Source organism: Chelonia mydas, chromosome 8 (assembly GCF_015237465.2).
Source record: "Chelonia mydas isolate rCheMyd1 chromosome 8, rCheMyd1.pri.v2, whole genome shotgun sequence".
NCBI lineage: Eukaryota > Metazoa > Chordata > Testudines > Cheloniidae > Chelonia > Chelonia mydas.
The window spans coordinates 81,796,042-81,820,325 of NC_057854.1; the positions used below are offsets into that span (position 1 = coordinate 81,796,042).

Sequence of the window (24,284 nt, forward strand, 5' to 3'; positions counted from 1 at the left end):
ATGGGGACTGACAACAGTCCTCCACCAGGTGGAACAGATTATGGAGGGAACAAAGATCTGCACTGGGCAATATATTACTGGATAGCTCCCAGATGAGTTAAATTAATAAAGTTGCTGCCTAGTTAAACCACATCCCATGTGTCTTGTTTGTCCCAGACAGGCAGGAAGAAAAGACAAATGCTCTTGCAAGCCATGAAGAAACAAAGGGCCTATTCATGACCCTGCTCTGGTAACATAAAAGGTCTGTAACTTCCTGCCCCCTCAGGAATACCTGTCAGTATAGAGCAGGCTCTCTCACAGGGAGGGAACCTGTGCTGGGAATATTGCCTGTGGATTGCTGGCTATTCTCAGCTACCAAAATGGCTCCTTCTGATGAACTTGGTGGCCACTCTAGCCAACCATAGCCCCTACCTGAGACTGAACTATTCCCAAGCAATTGCTAAAACTTGAGGAGCACAAAGGTATTTTTAAAGTCTGATTAGCACTGTGACATAGCTGAGGATCTGGGTCAGAATGCCTGTGGTCTCGAGAACTCACCTGCCACACAACCTTCAGGCCCAGCCCCATTCCTCACAAGTGTCCCCCCATCTCCGGAACTTTTATTTCCAATTGAGTCTAGAATTTATGGATGTGGTCTCACTCAGATTGTATGCAATAAATTAAAAGGTACTTTCTTCAAATACCTTCCAGTTGTAGATTTCAAGAAAGTCTTTTAAAGCATAAAGAAGAGCAGGACCCTCCCAAATAATGTATTCTGTTTCTACAGTCACAGTGTAAACAGGATCAGATCCTGGGTCTAAAAGCAAGAAACAAAATTTGTAGTTAAATTTCTTTAGCTGTATCTACCACTCAAACTAAAGTGTCAATCCACAAGCTATTAATTAGGACAGGAAAATTAAAAGGGTACAACTGTCGTGACATCTGTGTGCAAAAGCTGCTTCAGTGGAATTTAATGTTTCTGAGAAATAATGTCTGGCAAAGGAATGCAAGTAGGATCAGGCAGTTGGCTTGAAAATTTCTTCTATGTATGACTGACTTCTCTTAGCTTACAAAGATATCTGAGCCAGAAAGGAATGTGCTCTAACTTTAACTTGAAAAAGGTGCCTGTATCAATGAATAATCTTTGAAAATACATCTGTAACATTGTCATCTCATCTGTAACACTGTCATCTCATCTGCCATTTCTTCTTTTCCCTTCTCACCATAACACAATTTAAAAGTTCCTAATGTCTAGGAATGGTCCGTCAAATTCTCTCTCTCAGAAACAAAGTAAAGGCAAAAGTTTGCCAATACAATTTCCTGGTCCAGATAAAACTTCAAAAGGAACAAGGGGCTTCAAAAGGAACAATAAACTTGACTAGTAATTTGAAAAGGGAAACGTGCCACAATTCCATCACAAAACTACTCTCTGAATCCAAAAGGTGAGAAACACTGACACTCTAACATGTACGCTTCACATCCCCATTTTTAACACAGTGGAGATAAGTCTTGCCACAAAGGGTCAGATACTAGAGTGTTGAAACTCAGACAGAATTAACAACATATAGAGCATGGAATGTTTTTTAAAGAGAACCTCTCATGCTAGCATCAAAGGGAGCACTAACTCCATAATTTGTAAGTCCCTGAGGCACACTACCTCCAAGTTTTTAAAAGACGTATTCATAGCTTTGCCAAAAATTCCTAAGAAACTACTGTCTGACTCTTACAAACCACTAACAAGAGAATGTATAATTCAGAATGATTAGTAAGATTAACTAAAATCGAAGAACAAGATGAAATAACAGTTTTTTCTTGCAAAGAAATGAAACAAGAAGGAAGATGTACAACAGCTACAGACAATAATGGATAAGTAGACGCCATATCTAGGAGCAGAATTAGAAACTTGTGGTTCATTCCAACCCCATAAAGAATACAACCTACTCCTCTCTACCACTAGCTGAAATACACCAAGAAGTAATAATTTTTCATTCTCCTATATGTACAGCAGACTGCCTCAGTTATTTTTTTGAAAGTGTTTCTCTTCCCAGAGACAGGGAAGCAAGTGCAGGTTCATCCATCAGAAAAGATGGCTGCCTTGTTGCCTAGTTTGGAAATATATCTTTTTTTTAAAGTCTGTGCTTGCGTGTGAATTAGATAATCCACATTAACAGAGCTTGATTCTTCACCGCTCTCTTGTGACTAGACCATGTGAAGATATTTGAGTATGATACTGCCAGTAAGCTAACAAACCTTTAACGACCCAGATCCTTTAGTTCAAGCTGTGGTGGTTTACACTTTTAGATCCAGAAGTCCCAAGTTCAAACCCCACGTGACCGGGCCAGGGGTATCACATCAAATAGGATTGGTTTCCCAGAACTGGACTGCCTGAAAGGTGAACTATTAAATCTTTGAAAAGTTTTTTTTTTTTTTTTTATTTTAAAGTGAGGCTTTTAAGATTTGTAAAAGGCGATTCAACCCCCGTCACCCCAATGTCAGATGCCTTCAAAATAGTAACCCCTCCAAAAACATTAGTAACTTCAGCTCACAGAGTTACCTCTGGTTTGCTGTAGATAACTTTGGGGACACTGAACATCAGTACTGTATGATGACAACTGTGGCTGAGATTAGGATGGAACATCCCCTTCCCCCATGGTTAGGGGCTGGGAATACTGCCGCTCAGGTTTCAACCTACAGTTATGACGTTCTAGACCCTCTAAAGACTATCAAAATCCTCTTGCAGGTTGGCAAGTTCTGATATTTCAAACGTAATGCTGAAAACACTGTTTATACACTTTGTAGTCACTTTTAAACATGAAAAGGCCTTCACCACTTACTCTTTAGGCTATTCATATGAAGATGTTTCTCATTTACCAGGCTTCAAATGTGTTTCCACAGCAAGGAGGCTCATAATTGGTAATCAGACACCATTTGACTCATGGTGGGTAGTCCTTCATTGATTTTTTGTTTTTAGTGTGCATTCCTTATTTGTGGGACTACTCAACCTGGATTGAACTAGAACTAGGCCCTGAAGGTGTTTATTCCCACAGAAGCAACTGCGAGGGAATAAAATATAACCCAATACACTTCTGAATGAGAAATCTGTAGTTTCCTATGAACTTCTTTGCCGCTTCCTTGATCTTCAGAACTTCCTCTTCCAATGGAAAATTTCATTGCTAGGGAAGTAACAAGTAGGATCCCCAAATGAATGTCACTGGGATGGGTCACGACGTTTAGGGTATGATTGCTAAGTGGCCAAGACAACTGAACAGGAAGAAAGTATCTTACACCATTTTCTGTGCTTTTGGGAAGAAGGGAATCAGAACTGGCACTAAGGGTATGTCTGCCCTGTAGTCAGAAGGTGTGACTGTAGCACAGGTAGGCATACCTGATCTAGCTTATTAAAAATAGCAGTGAAGCCACAGTAACACAGATCAATCTCTCAAATACAAGCTTGCGTGGGACCCTGGATACATATTCAAGTGGCAAGCGCATGCCATTGCATCTTCACTGCTATTTTTAGTGAGCTATCTTGTGTATATGCCTACTGTACTGTAATCTCACCTCCTGATTGAAATGCAGACATACCTTTAGTGGCTTTAGAATATCAAGATGGTGAGACTACCTTGACGATTTAAAAAGGCAACAGCCAACGCTATTGTTCTTGCCAGTTATAACAGTGTTTCTTAAGGAGACTGAATCACTTTAGGCTCAGGATCACTGTTCCCTCTAACCTGTGCGCGTGTGTGGGCGCACACAGATCCTAAACCCCACGCACATGGTGAAACACCGCACGCACAAAAATTTGTACAGAAGCACAACAATTTGCACAGAAGAAATGTTTTGCGCACATGGTCTGTCAAAAATTAGAGGGAACATTGCTCAGGATAGGAAGAATCTCCCTCACAAAACATATCAATCTCTCTTACTGAAAGACTGTGTCCCCAGCCTGTTACCAAGCAGACACAAGATAACAGAGTGCATTCTCTGCATATCTGCTTAAATAGTAGGAAAGCTCATGTAAAAAAATGGGAGATGGGGTATCTTTTTTTTTGTATCCTCTTGAATTGACAGCACTCACTCATCTGAAGGGACCTTGGATAGTCTTCTCCAAATTACAGGAAAGGGCAACTAGTCACAGGAGATATATTCCTTGTTAGAAATTACTTTTCCCTATAGGACTGCAAGTTACTTTGAGCTGCCAAACTCAGGAAATCTTGGATGGTTACATATGCTCAAGAGTTTAATTGCAATCAATTTCAGATAATTCACTTCACAAGTGAAGCATCTTCCCCCCAAACCTTCAAATTATGGGTAGGTGGCAGGAGCAAAATAATACAGTTATTTAGATGGTCGGTACTGTCCCGTCTAAATTTTGCTTCCTCAGTAATCAGAACCATTATAGGTGTTCATAGATATCCAGCTCTGATACCCAGAAAGATGGTTGTTTACAGAGGTTAGCAATTCATTTTTAGAAGGATGGCTAACTCATGGAATGTGCCGCTAGGTGACAAAAAAAGCACTAAAATGACAGTTCTGAAAGCAAAACAAAGAGGACAGGAATTAGTGTGATTGTGACTCCACCGGTCCAAAGTAAAAAAAGTACTAGGAAGTTGTCTACAGAGGGAGGCATTTTTTTCATGTAAGATGCCGTTTATTTTCCCCACAAAAATTAGTATCTTTTAATTTACAGTAAGAAATGAGAAACACTAGTAATCTATTTATTTTTCATGAAAGAAAGATTCTAGTATGGTTAAAGAAGAAATCTTTCTGACTCTTACCTCAGCTGCTGAAACGAAGGAGTCTGTTGATGCAATGCTCAGTGTATCTCGCAGACAGAAATCTTCTGTGTTATCCCTCACAGTTATATCGGTATCTTTATCTTAAAAATGAAAAGAAATCAATATACCAGTTTGTCATTTTCTTTGACAGTCTATTGATTTAGTTACAAGTCTTGAATTAAAATGGCATTTTTTAAGGCGGCCTTCCTTTTAACTTTGTAACAATAAGATGTCATACATCTTATATATAAAAGTTGTTTAAGCAAATTGATATAATGAATGCACTGAAAACTTTAAAGTTTTAGTATTGCATTTATTTTGTTGAGGTACCTAGAATGCTACAGCATACAGCTATAAGAGTAAAAAGTTACCAAACCAAACCCTTACTCTTCTCCCCAACACACACAAGATTTGGGTTTTTTTCCCCCAGTTTTTATTTGCAGAGTGGCTTTATAAACATCAACTTCTGCCATATATGAGACTTCCAGTGGAAAAAAACAGCAAGAAAGATCCAAAGATGTCTTATGGGTTTTGTCCTCTGAGGCTGTTTTTCTCTCCTCAAAGATCTACTACTTCACTAAACTAATTTAAATAATCAGCTAAGACTTTAAACCTTACAAAATGTCAAATAAAAGCTTTTTTTTTTTTAAAGTAATCAGGACATGTTATGTATGGTATAGGTTTTTAAAAAAACATAAGGTAATTTTAAACAACTTTAAAACACCTAATTAGATACATCCAATGAGCTCTAAAGTATAAGAATCCTAGAAATACTCAATGCATCTTATTGCTTCAGGTTTTGCTTTCCACTCATTTTTGTTATATTTTAAATATACATATCCTTCAAAAAAATTTTATAATGTGACCAATGTTCTGTGTGATCTCAGTTATACTGATCATTTAAAAAAGGAAGAAAACAGAAACTCTAATTCTAGTTAAACCAAGCCACAAAGTTGTGTTTTGGGTTTTTTGTTGTTGTTTTGTTTTTTAAATTATCCCAATTCTCTAGTTTTTCCATTTCACTCAGCTTGGACAGTAAGCAGAGTAAAATCAGTTTATTTTCTGGTTCTCGTGCTCTTAAAAGGGAACGGCAAGGGAAAATTTACCCTCCCCCCCCCCCCCCCAAACACTTCTCCTAACTCCCCACAATCCTCTTCAGTGAAACAAACACATCCAGAAAAATTTCTACCAGCATTATGATTTTTAAAACCTTCAACAAAGCCCGTATTTTCCACTAATATCACATTCTATTAATCTGCAATACAAATTCTTTCAATTTGCATTTAACTTTTTTCAGATTTCAACAATTGCTGTACACACTGCCAGCATATATGGTTTTATTTTAATCATGCAGAAGCACTTTCACAGAAGGATTAGATTCATAAGTCATTAAGTCAAATCTTGGCTTGATGTACTTCACACTACATTCTCAACAGAACACAGACATTTATCTTGGATTCCTTTACCTTCAAACATTACACATGTGTTGCTAAAAAGTCTGTTTTATTTCCAGCAGCCAGCAACAATGAGCTACCCAATGTCATCCAGATCAGTTACTATCATTATACTTTATAAAAAACACTATTACACAGCAAAGTGGCTGCATGCCAGTTTTACTGGAATGGTTTACTCATCAGTTGAAATGCTACAATCCACATTATTATTTCAGTAATTGTTATAGATTTAGAATGGCAGCTCAACAAATTATGCACTAGGTATCAATAAATCAACAATATCAATATCAAACTAAATATCTGTCTTTGAGAAGACCCAAGGAAAAATAGTATTAAAAGTCTGGACAAAAGCGTTCTTAGATATTGCTATACTGCATTCAATTAGACTGAATCCAACTTTAAATCACAATTTCACTATTACACATTGTGACGGATTTCCCCCCTGGGGTGCCACTTGATGTACCGGAGTACCACTGAGCCTGCCTGTTCCACCAGCCTGGGCTCCTTCACGCTGTCCTGCTGTGCCAGCTTCCTCCAGCACACAGGCAGGTAGGGCCACACCCAGCTGCAGAAAGACAGACACAGACACTGATATCAGATGTGCATGGGAAAACTCAGCTCGGGAATTGCCCAGCACTCAAGTGCATACCCACTCTGGAGTGTAAACCCCAAATTGTTTTGCCCTGCACAGAAAACTGTACAGCGTAAGTTCATGAAATTCGCTCCTTTCCTCAATGTGGCGGAAGATACGCACAGTTTTTTGTCCCTCAGTTATGAATTGCACAAACTGGTTTATAGAAAACAAAAACAAGCTTCTTAACTACAAAGGATAGATTTTAAGTGATTATAAGGGATAGCAAACAGATCAAAGCAGATTACTGAGCAAATAAAGGAAACACACAAACTGAGCTTAATACACTAAAGAAACTGGCTACAAGCAGTAATTTCTCACCCTAAATGTTGTTTTAAGCAGGTTGCAGAGTTTCTTGTAGACAAACCCCTCTTACTTGCATCTTAGAACTCCAGATATTCCTTTCACAGGCCAGACACCTTTTGCCTGGGTCCAGTCCTTTTTTCCCCAGATCAGTCTTAGATGTTTTCAGCAGTCATCTTGGGTGGGGATTCAGTAAAGAACCGACCTAGATTAACTCACTAACTTGCCTTAAATAGGATTTACATATGGCAGGAATCCTTTGTTTCCCACTCACTATTACTGGAAAAATACTACTAGGCCAAGATGGGGCCCAGTACCAGGTGACATGATCACATGACCCTGCAGTGTCAAAGCAGCATCCCAGGAAGCTTCTCAAGAAGGTGGGAGATTAGAATCTTCGAAGTCCTATTGTTCTCCTTAATGGCCCATTGACTAACCAGCGAGCCTGCTTGCATTTTGTCTGGTGGGCGTTCCCCAGGTGCAAACACTTTTGCAATTGATACATAGTCCATATTCCTAACTTCAGATACAAAAATGATACATGCATACAAATAGGATGATCAGTCATAACCCTTCCAATGATAACTCACATGACCAATCTTCCATAAAATACAACTCAGTTATGCCATATTCATATCACAACAATATCTCTATGAAGAATATGGGGTGTATTATCACACTCATATTAAAGCACTGATTGTCAGATACTCTAATTGTTTTTAATTGTGTGTTCTCTCTCTTTGCTAGCCTTCTTAAAGATAAGAAAACAAAACAATTACAACATCCAGGTGGATTTTCCAAGCATCAAGAAACAATCATATATTGTACTGAAAACTGGAAAGCTGGGACAGCGGAGGTTCTCAGACTCAACTGTACACCACTGGTGGCTTGCAAAGCACTTGCTGGAGGTCTACAGAAAGCAGGCTGGTAAACCGATACTGCCTCTTCCTCATTTCTAGCTCATAATTTGCATTAATACCCATCTAAAAATACATTAAATGCTTTTTTATTACTTTTCCACATAAGCAATTGCTATAGCTGTAATACGGATGTTAAAGGCAGGGCTCCATGTAGCTGTAGTTTGGCTGCAGAATTTTCCATAGAATTGATCCTTACCACAGAACTGTGTTCCATAATCTAAACTTTCAGTTTAAAAATAGTTTCTACCCCTCATGGTTGTTAAGAAAACCTCTAAATCAGTGGTTCTCAACGAGGGGTATGTGTACCCCTGGGAGTACGCAGAGGTGTTCCAGGAGTACATCAATTCATCTAGATATTTGCCAAATTTTACAACAGGCTACATAAAAAATACTAGCGAAGTCAGTAAAACTACAATTTCATGCAGATAATGACTTGTTTATATTGCTCTACATACTATACACTGAAATGTAAGTATAATATTTATATTCCAATCAATTTATTTCATAATTATACAGTAAAAATGAGAAAGTACGCAATTTTTCAGAATGGTGGCTTTGACATTTGTATATTTAGATTTTGTACACAAGTTGTTTTTAAGTGAGGTGAAACTTGGGGTACGCAAGACAAATCAGACTCCTGAAAGGGGTATAGTAGTCTGGAAAGGTGGAGATCCACTGCTCTAAATCACGAGCTAATGGCAAGCCAAGTCAGTATTATCTTCCAGATCTTCCTGAGTCTGCAGACAGCCTGTTACAATTGGTCTGAGAGATGTGAACTGCCACATTCACTTCAGTGAGGTGAACTCTGAAACCTCTGCTAACAACGCAAGTATTAACGTTAACCATTTCACAGCTGATCCCTTTAGCAGAAACACCTAGATAGGGCCCGATTCTCATTTACACAAAGATCTTGGTAAAGCAGTCTTTGTGTAAATAAGAATCAGGCTAGGCCTAACACTAAAAAGTTAAGCCAACATAACCCGTGGTGTACATGGCACTAGGTTGACAGAAGAATCCAGCTCTCAGAGAGGTGGATTTACTACAGTGACAGGAGAACCCCTCCCCTCACTGTAGTGAGTGGCGACACTTACATCGCCATAGCGGTGCAGCTGCAGCACTGAAGCCATGCCACTGTAGCAGTGTAAGTGTAGATATAGCCTAAGGCAGCATTTCTCAAATGCAACCACCTGTGGCTACCAGAAAAGCCCCTGCCTCCTGGGCTGTGATTTGGGGGAAGGTGGGCAACGCAGTTGCCCACCTTCCAGGGCCACCAGCAGGTTGGCCCTGCCCCCCTCCGGAGACACAAATGCTGGAGATGCAGGCAGCTGGTGAATTCCCCACTTTCCCGGAGGTGGGGGGAGGGGGGGAGGCTTTGACCACAGGGCTTCAGGCTCCATCCATGTGGCAACATGCTAAGGTTCCAGGCTCCAGCCCCAGGCTCACCACCCCCACCATTGTCCCTTGGCCCTGCTGCCTCCCTGCCCACCTCCCCATCCAGGGCTTACCAGGGCTGAATAAGTCTGCTGTGAAAAGTGATACTAACAAACATACAAATATCACTTTTCACAGCAGCAGACTTACTAGCTAGCAAGTCTTTAAAAAAAAAAAAGCAATGAAAAAAAGCAAAACAACAACAAAAAGACAAGAATATGCAAAGCACCGTATTTGTGTTTCTATTCTGTTTAGGTACAGTAATGAATAGAGACAACCGTACATTATTTTTATTACTGAGGCTGAAAAAACCCTACATAAATAAATTACAACGATTTGGACATGTATGTGTGCATATTAATTACCTTTAGTAAAAACAAAAAGTATTTTAGGAAAAATTGTCAGTGCGACCACCAGCAAGAGTTGATGGCCGCACTCTGAGGCCACCAAAAAATGTATTGTGAGAACCCCTGGAAGCCCTGCTGTATGCTTATCTCATAATCCGATAAGGTCTCCCATATCTTCTCATTGGAAAAGCCTCAAATGTACCTTTACCCTGCTGCCAAAACCTCCCATTAGTCTCTGACTACTATGTAATCATGAGTCAAGATAAAAATCTTCAGCATTCTGAAAACTACAAATCTTAATCTTGACATTAAATTACATAGATTATGTCTGTCATCACAACACAGGGGCCACTGAATTGATTAAATATGAACATCTATAAACAGAAATTATTAAAAATGGTTCCTAATGTAAATGAAACAGCCAGAGAATTTTCAGCTTGCTGCACCACATTCCCACTGATTCTAGGGACTTGGCTGCAGAGTTTAGGCCTGGCTTGCTGTAGCATACGTGGGGCTCTGGTTCTGGAATTTTGAATGGAAGGGGAAACAGTCTGTGCAACTGTGAATCATGGAAGCAGTGTCACAAACCAATCCCTCTTTTATAATGGAGTTCATGCTATGGAAAAGCTTACAAGAGAAAGTGGAGTTACAGTTAAGAAGAGTTGAAGGCAGAGATTAAAAGTTCAAACAATCTCGAACGTTAGTCTTTGTTATGCACACTTTTGAACAGACTATGCTACTAGGAATAATAATTTTGCCAACTGATTTATTTGTTTTTCAGACACTGAAGATAAAAAATTTCTAATGCACCCAAGTCACTTAGGAACGTTGAAAGTGGAATGTAGGCGTTTTTGAAAATTTTATCTTGAAAACAGTAATTTTTTTTTAAATTACTTTTAAAAAGTTGATCCCTTGGTAAATAACTATCTACCAGACATAATATTTTTAAAATTCTACAGCCATTCATTTTTAGGAAATATTTTTATGTCTGTCAAAATCTTTGAGACCAGTTACTAGTTTTATTAGCAACTTACATACCTTTCCTAGATGCCAAGTTATTCGACCTTTCCACAAAAATGCTATTTCTATGTGCCAGTTGATTTCCTTATTTAAAAATATGTACAAACCAACACAAACTGTAATAGCAAGACATGTTATGTGAGTAAAAAGATTTTTGCCCCAACTTTCAGATACAGCCCATTAAAGTTATCCACGCTGAGCAGCTGGCACTGGCACTTTAACAAGCTCATCTACTGACTGTCAAGGTCACTCTAACTTCCAGCCTTCTTGGTAGGTTAATAAAACAAAATTTTGCGGCAATACTTTGTGGGAGCCCTAAGCTTTAGTATCCTCCTTAAAGTTGTTATATGTGATGTTGATAGAAAGAGAAGAGTGTAGACAAAGTTGCTCTCTAGTACTCCTTGCAAGATAGTTCAGTGACAGTGGTGGTCTCTAGAGATAGTATAAGGGGTAGACTAAAGTCCTGAATAGAAGATTTTTGTGATCCTAAATATGGTATTTAGCACTCATAACACAGTGACCCAGATTCTTAGAACATGATCTATCCTCCCAGACAAAGGGTAGCTCTATAGGACACATTTTGTTGTAGTCACGGTTTCTCTTAATTTTTATTTAAATTCATCTTTTATATAAGCTTATAAACTTCAGTAAATGGAAGTTTCTTTGCTAATGCTGTATTACTGCATATGGTAATCTTCCTTCTCTAATGCACGTGTGCGTGCAAATTGGCTGACTTACATTTATAGTAGGAATGGTAACTCTGAATTTTCTGACATGTGCATGGTTTCAACAATGTATATTTTTAAAATTTAAACTGAATGTGGAATATCAGTTTTTGTTTTAAACACAAAAAATGCATATTCCTGTTACTGTTATTTATAAAGAATGGCATAAAATTCATAGGATTATAACACCAAACCAATTCAAAGGAAAGTATTAACTACTGAGTGATAGAAAATTAAGTCTTCTGGCAAGTGACATAGGTTCACTCAAAAATCAATCTTTACAAACCAAAAAAACCTGCTGGTCAGATATTCCTGGCTTCCTATTGCTGCTCTTAGCCTCCAAAACTCCATCAGCTAAGAAGGTGCTTAACACCTTCAATACACTACAAGAAGGGTACATTCTAAAAATTTTAGGGTACAAATTAAATTACAGCTGAAGTGTATACTGTGCAAGTGTTACAAGAACATTCCTAGATATGAGAACACGAGAAAAGAGACAGTAGCAAAATGAGAGTCTAGGAATGAACAGCTGCTTGAAGAACGTACTAACTACAGACCACATTTGCTGGTAAACTAGCCCTAAGTTCTCCATTATAAGTCCTAAGTTCTCCACTTCTTGTCAAAGTGCCCTAAAATTTAAAGCTGATTTAAAACTAGAATAAAGGCTATTGAAAATTCTCAAGAAATGGAACATGGTCTGAGTTTATAAATCCATGCTTCGTTTCATGTGGGATTTTGCAAACCTTTGTCAGTTTGGAAAAAAAGTGTTTTAAAAGCGTTAGTGGTTACAAGTTATTGTAGAATCTGCTTTATGTCTATGTACTTATATGGCCCTGTAATAGTGTGAGCACTTCCGTGCTCTAACACTGACGCATCATACTCTCAAAAGAGAAGGGGATGGTCTCTTCATGAGTAGCTCTGGCTCCAATTAACAGAGTCCTCTCAACAGCCAGATGGGTAACAGGTCCCATAAGGAGACTGCAAAGTATTTAAAAATATAAACATCTTTCTCAGATCCCACTCTGTATAAGAAATGGGGAAGAATGGTTCATAAGGTTTTTGGGGATGAGTTTGGGGGTTTTATTTTGGTGTATGTGTTAGTGAAAGCAGGAACATGTGCGTAAAAAGCTTTCTGCAGGTCAGAGAGATGCAGCTTGTATTAGTTCTGAATGCCACAAGGCTTGTTGCTATCATCTGTAGCGTCAAGTTGCATAGTTTAAGTCTCTTGCTGAAAGTTCGGTGAGTTGAACTCATGATTCTCTCCTCTTGGCTTCTCAGGATCATGGATCCAATGGCATATAGTTGCAGTGAAAAGGTACTGGGGATGGGACAGGTGAGATGACAGGTTACTATAGCCAAACCCCTTGGATGACTCTGAAGATCCAGACAGAAACCTTATAATGGACTTTATTCAATGGGAACCCAGTGCAGAGAGGTGGGGGGGGGGGGTGAAGGGGGGGGAGTGGGTGAGTACAGAGATTTAAGCTGATGTGCTCACAGTGACGTATGTGGCTAAGCAGACTGGCTGCTGTGTTTTGTATCAGTCAGCTTTCTCATGCAAAGCTTCACACCTAGAAATGAGCTGCAATAATCAAACCCTGAACTCACAAATGCATTACCGTAACTAGATCTAATTTCAAAAGAATGGGGCACTGTGTTCTAGCCAGTCACAAATGAAGTGGTCGTTACTACCATAGCTCTTTGGGCATCCAGGGTCACTTAGGAGTCCAAAAAAATCCCAAAGCTGCTTTAACTTCATTTACCTTTATCAACAATCATAACAACAACTCAGGGGAGTTTTAATCAAGGTGTTAAGTAAAGATTTGGAAAAAATCAGTCCTGTTAAGCAGGAACTGGCTCTTGGTGCATTGAAGTTAAAATTTCCAAGATTCACCTATAAACTGGTTAACTTCACTTCAAAAGTCGTATCTGCCTGAGAGAAGAAGTTGGTGAATCTTCAGTAGATATCCCCTAAAGATGAAGCCATGTAACAATAATCAAAAACAACGATTTAGCACAGTTACCAACACGATTATTTTAAGTAACAACTATTATCTACATGTATTATCTAAATTCTATTTCTCTAAGAGCACACTCATCACCAGCACAGCATCCCTTTGCAGTCCATCAGAATCCTTAGAGAAAATCACTAGTCTCCAAGTTATATCCTCCTCACAAATGGCCCATTTAGTTGACATTAAAGTTCCAGTTGTTAGCACAAAAGAAGGGCAAGAGACTCAAATCTTGCCCCCTTGACAGTTTGCTCAGCCTGGCTGTTACACCAGTTACCAAACACAGCTACATTCTTCATGGTTTAGAGCTTTAAAAAAAACTTATGTTTGATATTTTGAATTGAAGTGTAATTACGTTTTAGCTCTTTCGACAAATTACCAACTTCTAAAATATATACAAATAAAAATAACCTAAAAGAAATACTACTATTTTATTTAAATATTTAACCTAAAATTAAAACCTCAAAATAAGACTAAACCACCACCATAGTTTGGACCATCTCCTTGATTATTCAGAGAACCATCTTCAGTAAACAAACCTGATCACACTCCGACATACATAAAAATATGAGCTTGTACCTTTTCTTTGTCTGTTACTGATTAACTTTGCTTGATGTATATAACAAGTTTTATTGAAATTGGTAATTTGTGGTCCACATACAATGAGGTCCTTTTAGGTTCTCACTTTTCCTTCAATTGTTTTGAACATTACGTTTGTTTGTTCACACCTGCACATTATAAGTTTCTACCAATGACTCTCAATAAGGCTTCTTGCTCTTATGGTATGCTTGTGTGTAACCAATATTTATGTGATATTTTCTCTTATGCTTGCATAGTAAATTAATGTCCAGAAGTTAGTCTTGTATGTGGTTCAGTGCCATAATCTCTGAATAATAAAGTTATTTATACTATACTGTCTTGACGGTAATCATGCTGAACTTCTGTGGAGAAGCTCAATGGCAGAATTTAGACAATTAAACCTTTTCTTTGCCTCCTGCACAATTTTAAATGTATGAAAAAGAGCGAGTAGTGGAGCTATTAAAACATATTACAAACAGGAACTGTTCTTCGAATAACAGCATTTTACTAATTTGTTGAGTTCAGGCAACACAGTAACTGTTTTGCACTTGTTTGTTTAGTGCCTTTAACGTTCCACTTTTCTACTCTACCATCACACAATCAAACTTGGAATTTAAAACTGGTAAACCCAAATTAAGCTGTACTAAACCTCTAAGTTAGTTGCTGTCTGACATATTCTTGCACTTTCAAGAGGAAGTCCATCATAAAATAACTTCTTATTCTGAGTTGCCTCCCAATACCATTGAGTGAATTCTTAGTCCTGCTTTCAAATTTCCAGCAAGTTTTTATTTCATAAAAGATCCTGTTCCCTTCACAAGCTTTAAGTCACATTTAAAACATTTATGTAGGCAGACAATGTCCTCTGCTAGGCACTGAAGCCTCTGCTTTTTTCCTCTGCTAGGCACTGAAGCCAACAATCAGTGGATCTTGTCTGATTTTAGACTAATGTTCTTAAATCCCAATCCAAAAATTCCAGTACATCTACTGAAGAATTTGACTGGCTTTTGGCCATCCCATTTGTTTTGAAGCCTAATAATTCATGTATCATTTGGCTTCTATACTTAAATTTAATTTGATTAAAGAAAGCAGAGATTTGGCATCTGAGGTTGTCTAATTCCTTCAGAGTTAATTCAAACAGACTGTCAACATAGCTTATTCTTGTTTCTTCCTTCCCACTCTGCATAGCCTAGAAATCATTAAATCTATTTTGGCCACAGCAAACTACTTTGGATTCCAGGAATACTTTTTTTAAAAAAAATCTAGGCTGTCGATTGGGAATTTTATAACAGAGTGCCATGATAACTTCCAGATACCTCAGTCGTCTGATTCAGATGTCACTGCCTTTTCTTAGCTGTTCTTTTCATATTTAAAAACAGGCTTTGGAATCCAGTCCCTCCTCTACTTTTGTGCAGAGCTGTTTTGCAGCAATTATGAAATGATCTGTCCACTCAAATTCAGTCTTATAGCACATTAATTAACGTATTCAGATACAGAGCTCACTAAAAAAACCAATCACTTCAATCTCTCTGGTCACGTGATTACAGACATGAAAGTCGCTATTTTACAACAAAAAAACTTCAAATCCAGACTCCAGCGAGAAACTGCTGAATTGGAATTCATTTGCAAATTGGATACAATTAACTTAGGCTTGAATAGAGACTGGGAGTGGCTTAGTCATTATGCAAGGTAGCTTATTTCCCCTTGTTTTTACCTACCCCCCGCCCCCCCCCCCCCCCCGACGTTCTTGTTAAACCCTGGATTTGTGCTGGAAATGGCCCACCTTGATTATCATACACAATGTAAGGAGAGTGGTCACTTTGGACAACCTATTACCAGCAGGAGAGTGAGTTTGTGTGTGTGGGAAGGGGGGGAGAAAACCTGGATTTGTGTTGGAAATGGCCCACCTTCATTATCATACACATTGTAAGGAGAGTGGTCACTTTAGATAAGCTATTACCAGCAGGAGAGTGGGGTGGGAGGAGGTATTTTTTCATGCTTTGTGTGTATATAATAAGATCTTCTACACTTTCCACAGTATGCATCCGATGAAGTGAGCTGTAGCTCACGAAAGCTTATGCTCAAATAAATTGGTTAGTCTCTAAGGTGCCACAAGTACTCCTTTTCTTTTTGCGAATACAGACTAACACGGCTGTTACTCTGAAACCTAAAAAAACCAAACACATTTTTGGAAGGGAAGAGGGAGGAAGATTAATTACAGGGCTTCCTCTCAGAGAAACTTTTAATTTCCCCTCTAAGGTTAACTCCCCATCCTCCTCCAGTTTCCAGTCTCACTCTCCCAGAAGGGAGGCCCAACGAACATCTACAGAGATTTTAGGTAGTGCATCCTTCTCACTAGGCTTGAAGTTCAAAGGTCTTCTCATCTCTAAGGCAAGGTACTTAAGCATGCAATGGGACTATTCATGTGATTAAAGTTATGCACTTGCGTAAGTACCTTACTGAATCAGGGTATTAATCTGCGCTACCTATTGTTCCTCTGTTAAGCAGCTCTCTGCCACCTTCCTGGATCTCTGCTGTGCTGCCCCAGGTAGATAAGCAGACAACGAGGGGAAATCAGTAACAGAGAGGCATAGTAATGACAAGAACCTGCTAGTAATTACTCAGTATTTTGAAAGCTTTTTTAAAACAATGTCCTGGGATTTTTATCTTTTGAAAAAGGAAGAGAGGTAAATTAACATTCAAGAATGTTAAACTCATTGCTGGAGACTACAAGAGCACAGCCCCACACAATACGCTCACTCACTGAGGCACGGGCTCCTGCCAGCGATGTGCTAGCAATATTTTAAATGAAGGGTTTTTGCAAAAGCTTCTCTCCTTAGCCAGTGCTAAATCTTATATCACAGTGGCATACAGGCTTCCTGAGGTAGGTAGTAAGGGCCAAGGGAATATATTTTGGTTTATTTCCCATTTAAAGAAAGATACACTGTCCATCATAACCAAGAGGGGAGATTACATCATCACTTGGCAAACAAATCTATTTTAAGCATATGTGCTGGCACGTATACTCAGTTCTGAAAAATATATTATGTTTATAGCTTCAGCAAAGTCTGACTTCATGGAGCATGTACTTTAAGAATCTAATTCAGCAAAGCTCATGGTTAACTTTGAAACACGTGACTTAAACACGCTCAAGTGGTTTGCTGAATTGGGGCCTGAATGCATTCCACTTTCTCACAAGAATAATAGGGAGTGAGGCAAGCCTCTTCAACACATGTATTGAAGGAAGGAGGGTTCTTTCTCCAGGACCCTACTTCATTCAATCTACACTTGTGCACTGAATGACAGGGTTAAAAAAAAAATTTGTCCCAGCAAAAATTCCTGTCATCTTAATTAAGCAAGCATACAGGGCTACAACAATGCTTGGAAATTTTTATTAACCTATTAAACAAATGAATGCACAGGCAAAAAGTACATGAAATAATTTGCACTTTGATCAAATCAGAAGGGATTAATCCCAGGCCACTGAAATGGACATATCCGAACCAAAAACATTCTTCTTACATGCAATAAATAGCTAAATATTTTGCACAAAAAAAAAAAAAATGTTTAATGACAGATTTTACCCCCTCTGTTGTCTTTATTCTATAACATGTTTTTATTCTGACTTTCCAGAATGACAAATTCACCCGAGCAGAGATCAGAAAAGCCTAAAAGTGAAAGTTTGAGAAAGTTATAAAGAAAGAGGCCCTTTAGAATGGAAACACGTAAGCAAGCTCAACTATACATGCAACTATGCATGTCAGAGAATGAATATATATATTCTAAATCAAAACGTCTGCATCATACTGCTGCTAACTACACACCTGTTGCTATAGTCTGACAGGGGTGCTGTATAAAGAACTGTGGGTAGGTGCTTCAGTGGGCATCAATTGTTGTAGAGTGTCCTATATGGAGGCATTGCCCTGGCTTAGGTAAGCTTGGCTGGCCACTGCATCGACACTGACAAGTTCAGAAATTAACTGTACTAGAAGGATTTAACTAATGTTAAGCTCTGAAACACTTCAGTCCTTTAGTGTAGACTGGACGTAAATGGAAACTCTGGTTTCAATAATATATGTAAAATAAATAGAAGTGGCTAGACCATGCCAGCTATTGGGAACAAAAAAAAAAAAAAGTTATTGCAGAAATTTAGTATGTTTGCCATGAAAAAAGTTAACATTTTTCACTCAAGTGATTCCACTTCAAAATGTGCTACTGACAAAAGTTGTATTTAATTTTAATACCAACGTGCAGTCCTGCACTAGCCAGTGGATTGCTTTGAAAGAATGTTAGTCATCACACTTCAACAGCTTTATGCAATACTTACAGTATTCCATTCTGGTGTTATTTTTAAAAAGGCAGAGGAACAAAATAAAATGGAGGTGTAACGTATCCTGATGTCTGCAAGGTTAATTTGCCAAAGTATCACTTCAGAAACAACCTCTCCTAATTTTATCTTTCAAAGCCACATATGCTAAATTGACATTCTATTTCAGCTTTTCAGGCAAAGCTTACTGAAAAAAACATTTCAATGATAGATATGGGCCAAAATTTGCTTCTGATAATCAGTTTATATAACCTCATGCTGTGCAACTCCAGCCAGAAAAAAACAGTATTTGTCTCACAGGAAAACTTGTTATTTGTCTGGTATAGTTCCTCCTGCCATTAGTAAACGAATACTACAAGTATATGTAAACACGTACAAATTATGAAGTATATGTAGATCTTTAAAAATAGAAGGAGGAACTTGTAAACTAAAACTAAATTTTAACTTGCTACAACATGCTGCACAAATACTTTAGGGAAACCTACAGGCAAAAGTAACTTTTTTTCTTTAAGTTGCTTCCACTTCCTCCCTAACCCATTTTTAAGGAATGCTCAAGAATTGCTATTTTGTCAGGCTGTCAAACAATTAAAAAATTAATTGTGAAATTAAAAAAAGCAATTGTAGTTTTAATCGCACTATTAAACAATAGAATACCATTTATAGAGATATTTTTGGATGTTTTCTACATCTGCAAATATATTGATTTCAATTACAACACAGAATACAAAGTATACAGTGCTCACTTCATATTATTTTTGATTACAAGTATTCGCACTGTAAAAAAAATAAAAAATAGTATTTTAAAATTTTTTTAAAATTCAATTCACCTCATACAGGTACTGTAGTGCAATCTCTACCGTGAAAGTAAAACTTACAGATGTAGAATTATTTTTTACGTAACTGCACTCAAAAATAAAATATAAAACTTTAGAGCGTACAAGTCCACTCAGTCCAACTTCTTGTTCAGCCAATCGCTAAGACAAACAAGTTTGTTTACATTTACGTGAGAGAATGCTACTCGCTTCTTATTTACAATGTCGCCTGAAAGTGAGAACAGGCGTTTGCATGGCACTGTTGTAGCTGGCGTTGTAAGATATTTACGTGCTAAACATTTGTATGACCTTTCATGCTTCGATCCCCATTCCAGAGGACATGCTTCCACGCTGATGGTGGGTTCTGCTTAATAACAATCCAAAGCAGTGTGGACTGAGGCATGTTAATTATCTGAGTCAGATGTCACCAACAGAAGATTGATTTTCTTTTTTGGGGTTCAGGTTCTGTAGTTTCCAAATTGGAGCATTGCTCTTTTCAGACTTCTGACAGCATGTTCCATACTTCATCCCTCTCAGATTTTAGAAGACACTTCAGATTCTTAAACCTTGGGTGGAGTACTGTAGCTATCTTTAGAAATCTCACATTGGTACCTTCTTTGCGTTTTGTCAAATCTGCAGTGAAAGTGTTCTTAAATTGAACAACATATGCTGGGTCGTCATCCAAGACTGCCATAACACAAAATATATGGCAGAATGTAGCAAAGACCACAAAACAGGAGACATACTATTCTTCTCCTCCAAGGAGTTCAGTCACAAATTTAATAACGCTTAAAAAAACCAAACCAAAAAAACCCGAGCATCATCGCCATGGAAGCACGTCCTCTGAAATGGTGGCCAAAGCATGAAGGGGCATACAAGGGTTTAGCATGCCTGGCACGTAAATACCTTGCACTGCTGTAGCTGGCATTGCCATGTTAATACTTGTTCTCACTTTCAGGTGCCATTGTAAATAAGAAGTGGGCAGCATTATCTCCTGTAAATGTAAACAAACTTGTTTGTTTTAGTGATTGGCTGAACAAGAAGTAGGACTGAGTGAACTTGTAGGTGCTGAAGTTTTACATGGTTCTATTTTTGAGTGCAGTTATGTAAAAAAAAGAATCTACATTTGTAAGTTACACTTTCATGATAAAGAGATTGCACTACAATAGTTGTCTGAGGTGAATTGAAAAATACTATTTCTTTTGTTTATCTTTTTAAGTCAAATATTTGTAATCAATATTAAGTGAGCACTGTACACCTTGTATTCTGTGTTGTAATTGAAATCAATATATTTGAAAATGTAGAAAGCATCCAAAAATATTTATAATAAATTAAATTAAAAAAATCAAAATCACAGTTTTAATCACACTGTTAAACAATAATAGACTACCAACTTAAATTTGTTTTGAGTTAATGGCTTGAGTTAACTGCAATTGACAGCCCTACTATTTAGATTTAATTCTTATGACAAATACATTCTAAAAGCACCAACAATGTATCAAGCACTGAAGGATTATGAGAAAATTTACAAATTGTACATAATCTTTTTCCCCTATACAAAAACATACAGGAATAATAGATTAAAAAAGGTAAAATTATTTACATAAATTACTATGTAATGGTCACTGCTGCTAAGTAGTAATGACAAGAATTAGAAGAGGTTACTAGGCAGGAATAGTTTAAATCAGGGGTTCTTAAACTTCATTGCATCACGACTCCCTTCTGACAAGAAAAATTACTACACGACCCCAGGATGGGGACTGAAGCCCGAGCCTCACCGCCCCATATGGGGGCAAAAGCCAAAAAGCCTCCCACCCAGGGTGGGGAGCCAAAGCAGAAGCCCAAGGGCATCAGCCCCAGGTGAGGGGGCCTGAAACTTGAGCCCCACCACACAGGGCTGATGCCATTGGGACTCAGCCCCGAGGAGTGGGGCTTGGACTTTGGCCCCAGGCCCAAGCAAGTTTTATGCCAGCCCTGGTGTCCCCATTAAAATGGGGTTGCGACACACAGTTTGAAATCTGCTGGTTTAAATTATTCCATACAAGGTTCCATATTTTACATTCACATCAGGGAAGATTCACACATCACATTCGTAACACTTTACAGGAAGATTGTGCATTTAAGGTCTGATCTGACTCCCACGGACCTCTACGGTAGGCAGATCAGGCCCTTTGTCCTGGCTTGGGGCAGTTTTTATAGTAAGGCTGCAAGTATAAAACCAAATGGAAGTTAAGTGCACCCACAGATTTCTCTCACACGGTTTATAAAGGTCAGATTCCCTGACAAGGGAGAAGACAGGAATTAGTGTCTGTCAAAGAGACATCAACCTTCTCCATTCTGTTCTACCCCTCCCTGACCCTTCTCAAAAAAGCCACAACAAAAAATTAACATGAGAAAATTTGATCTAATTATCATTTCATTCTATTTAATGTTTGAATATCAGACTATACTTAAAAATATTCACATGCATTATAGTGACTAGCCATATCAACATCAAAATAAGTTACATCAGATAATGAATTTGTTCATAGTCTTCTATATATATAAAGAAAATCTTGAACAAAAAGTATTTGCCACTATAAATCCTTGCAGATTACCACAAGAAATGCCATAATTTTTCTGAGACGATGTCTTTCAGTTTGACTGGAGAGAGACTGAAACATTCTTCCCAAGTTAAAACTGGCTGTTCAGACCATGAATTTAAGATACCAACAAAAAAGTCATAGCAACAACATGGCTAGCAGGCCCTACCTATCAAAATGCTTTATTCGTTGTATTCCCACTCAAGCTGGCTTGCATAAATAAAATGCATAGTAAATTGCATCAGGCAACTGATAAGCTCTCCCTCAAGGGAGCTACAGAATGAACATTTGAAAAGAATGCAATTACTTGGAACAGACTCTTAGTAAACAAGTAATGAATTTGACAAACAGTGGAACATCAATTTTTAAAAAGTCTGTCTTAGAAATGAAGTCTTAAATGTGTAATCACAGCTATAATTAAACAGATTACAAAATATCATATTTACAAAGTAGTAATTTTCTAAGGACTGAGTGATCAATGTTTAAAACTTGAGTTTACAGGAAAGAAGTTACAAGTAAACTGACAATAGCTGATATGCATGGGAACCTTGTGCCAATGGAAATTTATATGACTGTGGTTTCAGTCCTCAAAATGTAACATCCATACCCCTTTCTCCTTTATGAGTTACGGTAACAGGTGTAAAGAAACATGCCAGAAAGCTAACTTTGACCTAAATTTAAACTCCCATGTTACTAAGAGCTATATTTAGTGGTTATAGAATATCAGCAGGATTAACAGATGAAAAGTACTGCCCCCTGGTGACATTCAAAGTTAAAGCTAACAAACATAAGATTTGTTTTGCATTAAGTAATTGGCAATTACCCATTTTAGATCAGGGGGCCTGTGTGTCAGGGACATATCTTTGTCCACCCCTCTGAAAATCCCCCTCCCCCCAAGTTTGGCAAAGTTATAAGTCTTTGAAATAACTGCAGTTCACACATGATCAGACTTAATAGTGTTGACAGAGAAAATCTCCTAAGATTCCATCCACACAGCAAGCTTCAGCTCATGGCGGAGCAGGATTTTCCCTGCAATGGCAGCTCTGAGCTGTTGTGGGCTGGGCCAGGTCTGGGTCCTGAGAATAGGGGGACAGCATTTCCTGTACTTTTTGTGCCCCTTAGCTGATGCCCAGGAAGGAGAGACGAAGCTGCCGGATTCAAATGCAAAGCGGACAAGAGACAGGGTTTTTTTTGGAGGGAAGAGAAGGGAAAAGGAAAGGGGGAGTGGGACTGGTTGGGTATTAGACTGGGAACTGGGTAGGAGGAGACATATGAGGAGAAGCCAGGATACAGGCGAAGAACTGATAAATGGCTGGGTGAAGAGAACAGGAAACCTGATTTGACTAGGAGTCCAGGGACCGAAACAGGAACTATGCTCCAATGGAGATGGAGAACGGGAAATGAGAAAGGGGCAAGAGGGAAGATGGGATGACACTGAGACAAGAAGCCTAAGGAGCCCAAAGTGAAATGGCTTGGTGAAGAGAATGGCAATAAGACAGGTTGGAAGGGACAGGGAAGAAGACTCTGTGCCTATTACAGTACATTCCCCTTCAGAGCCTCGAATGGAACCTAAAATTTCCCGAGTCTCACTATTCCTTTTTCAGCAAACATCTGTGAAAAGTCTCTGGCAAAGGCTCTCTCTCATCCCCATCTAGTACCAGTCTACCCAAGGATAACAGCCTATTAGTTACTCTAACAGCTCAAGTGGCAGAGGTCTGTATGTTGGATCTAAAGGATCGGCCCTGCTACGTGACAAAATAAGTTTTTTCAGTTGGCTTTTTAGAAAACCTAGGAAACTGCGTACACACACAAAAAGTATGTTAAGAATGCTAAGGTTGCAACGTCAAACACTCAAATATTAGGAAATGCCAGAATTTAGGTTGCCAGTGCAACCTCAGTCTCACCCTCTTGTGCACTTGCATTATGATACAGTCTTTAATTATATGATCACATACTACTTTTTCCTCCACAAGACCTCTGCCTCATTCACTGCACAGGACGGACCTGCTTTGGGGATAAATCAGGGTTGCAGATGCAAGGAGGCTGCTGTCTGTGCGACTCCTGCTTCATTTGTTACAGAAATTGGAAGGTGTATAGTGAATGAGGCAGGGGACTGAAGGAAGAAAAAGGACAGTCTCTCATGTAAGACAGCTTAATGCTACCCTGGAGAAATGGATTCTATCCTTGCCCCGGCACAGAGTTCCTACATGATGCCAGGCATGTCACAAACTTTTCACAGGCTTTTCACTAACTGTATGTTCTTCATTTTCTGGGTGTCTGACTTGAGACCCTGGGGTCTAATTTGCAGAAACACTGGGCTCTTGCAGCTGAAGTCTATGGAAGCCATGCCTAAATATATAAAGTGCTTTACAACCTTAAGTACTCTT

At 38.5% G+C, this 24,284-nt stretch overlaps 1 protein-coding gene across 16 annotated transcripts in view; it reads right to left on the reverse strand.

The window, feature by feature from the left end:
* The window catches only part of MIGA1 (mitoguardin 1), a 59,189-nt gene that overhangs the window by 18,661 nt on the left and 16,244 nt on the right, over positions 1–24,284 (reverse strand). For all 16 annotated transcript variants that reach the window (XR_005226631.2, XM_043520814.1, XM_043520823.1 and 13 more), the window contains one exon: positions 4,758–4,858. Coding sequence is in view for 15 of the 16 variants with exons in the window: in XM_043520814.1 (XP_043376749.1) it covers positions 4,758–4,858 (101 nt within the window). In the remaining variant the exon portion in view is untranslated. The remainder of the gene's footprint in view (positions 1–4,757; positions 4,859–24,284) is intronic.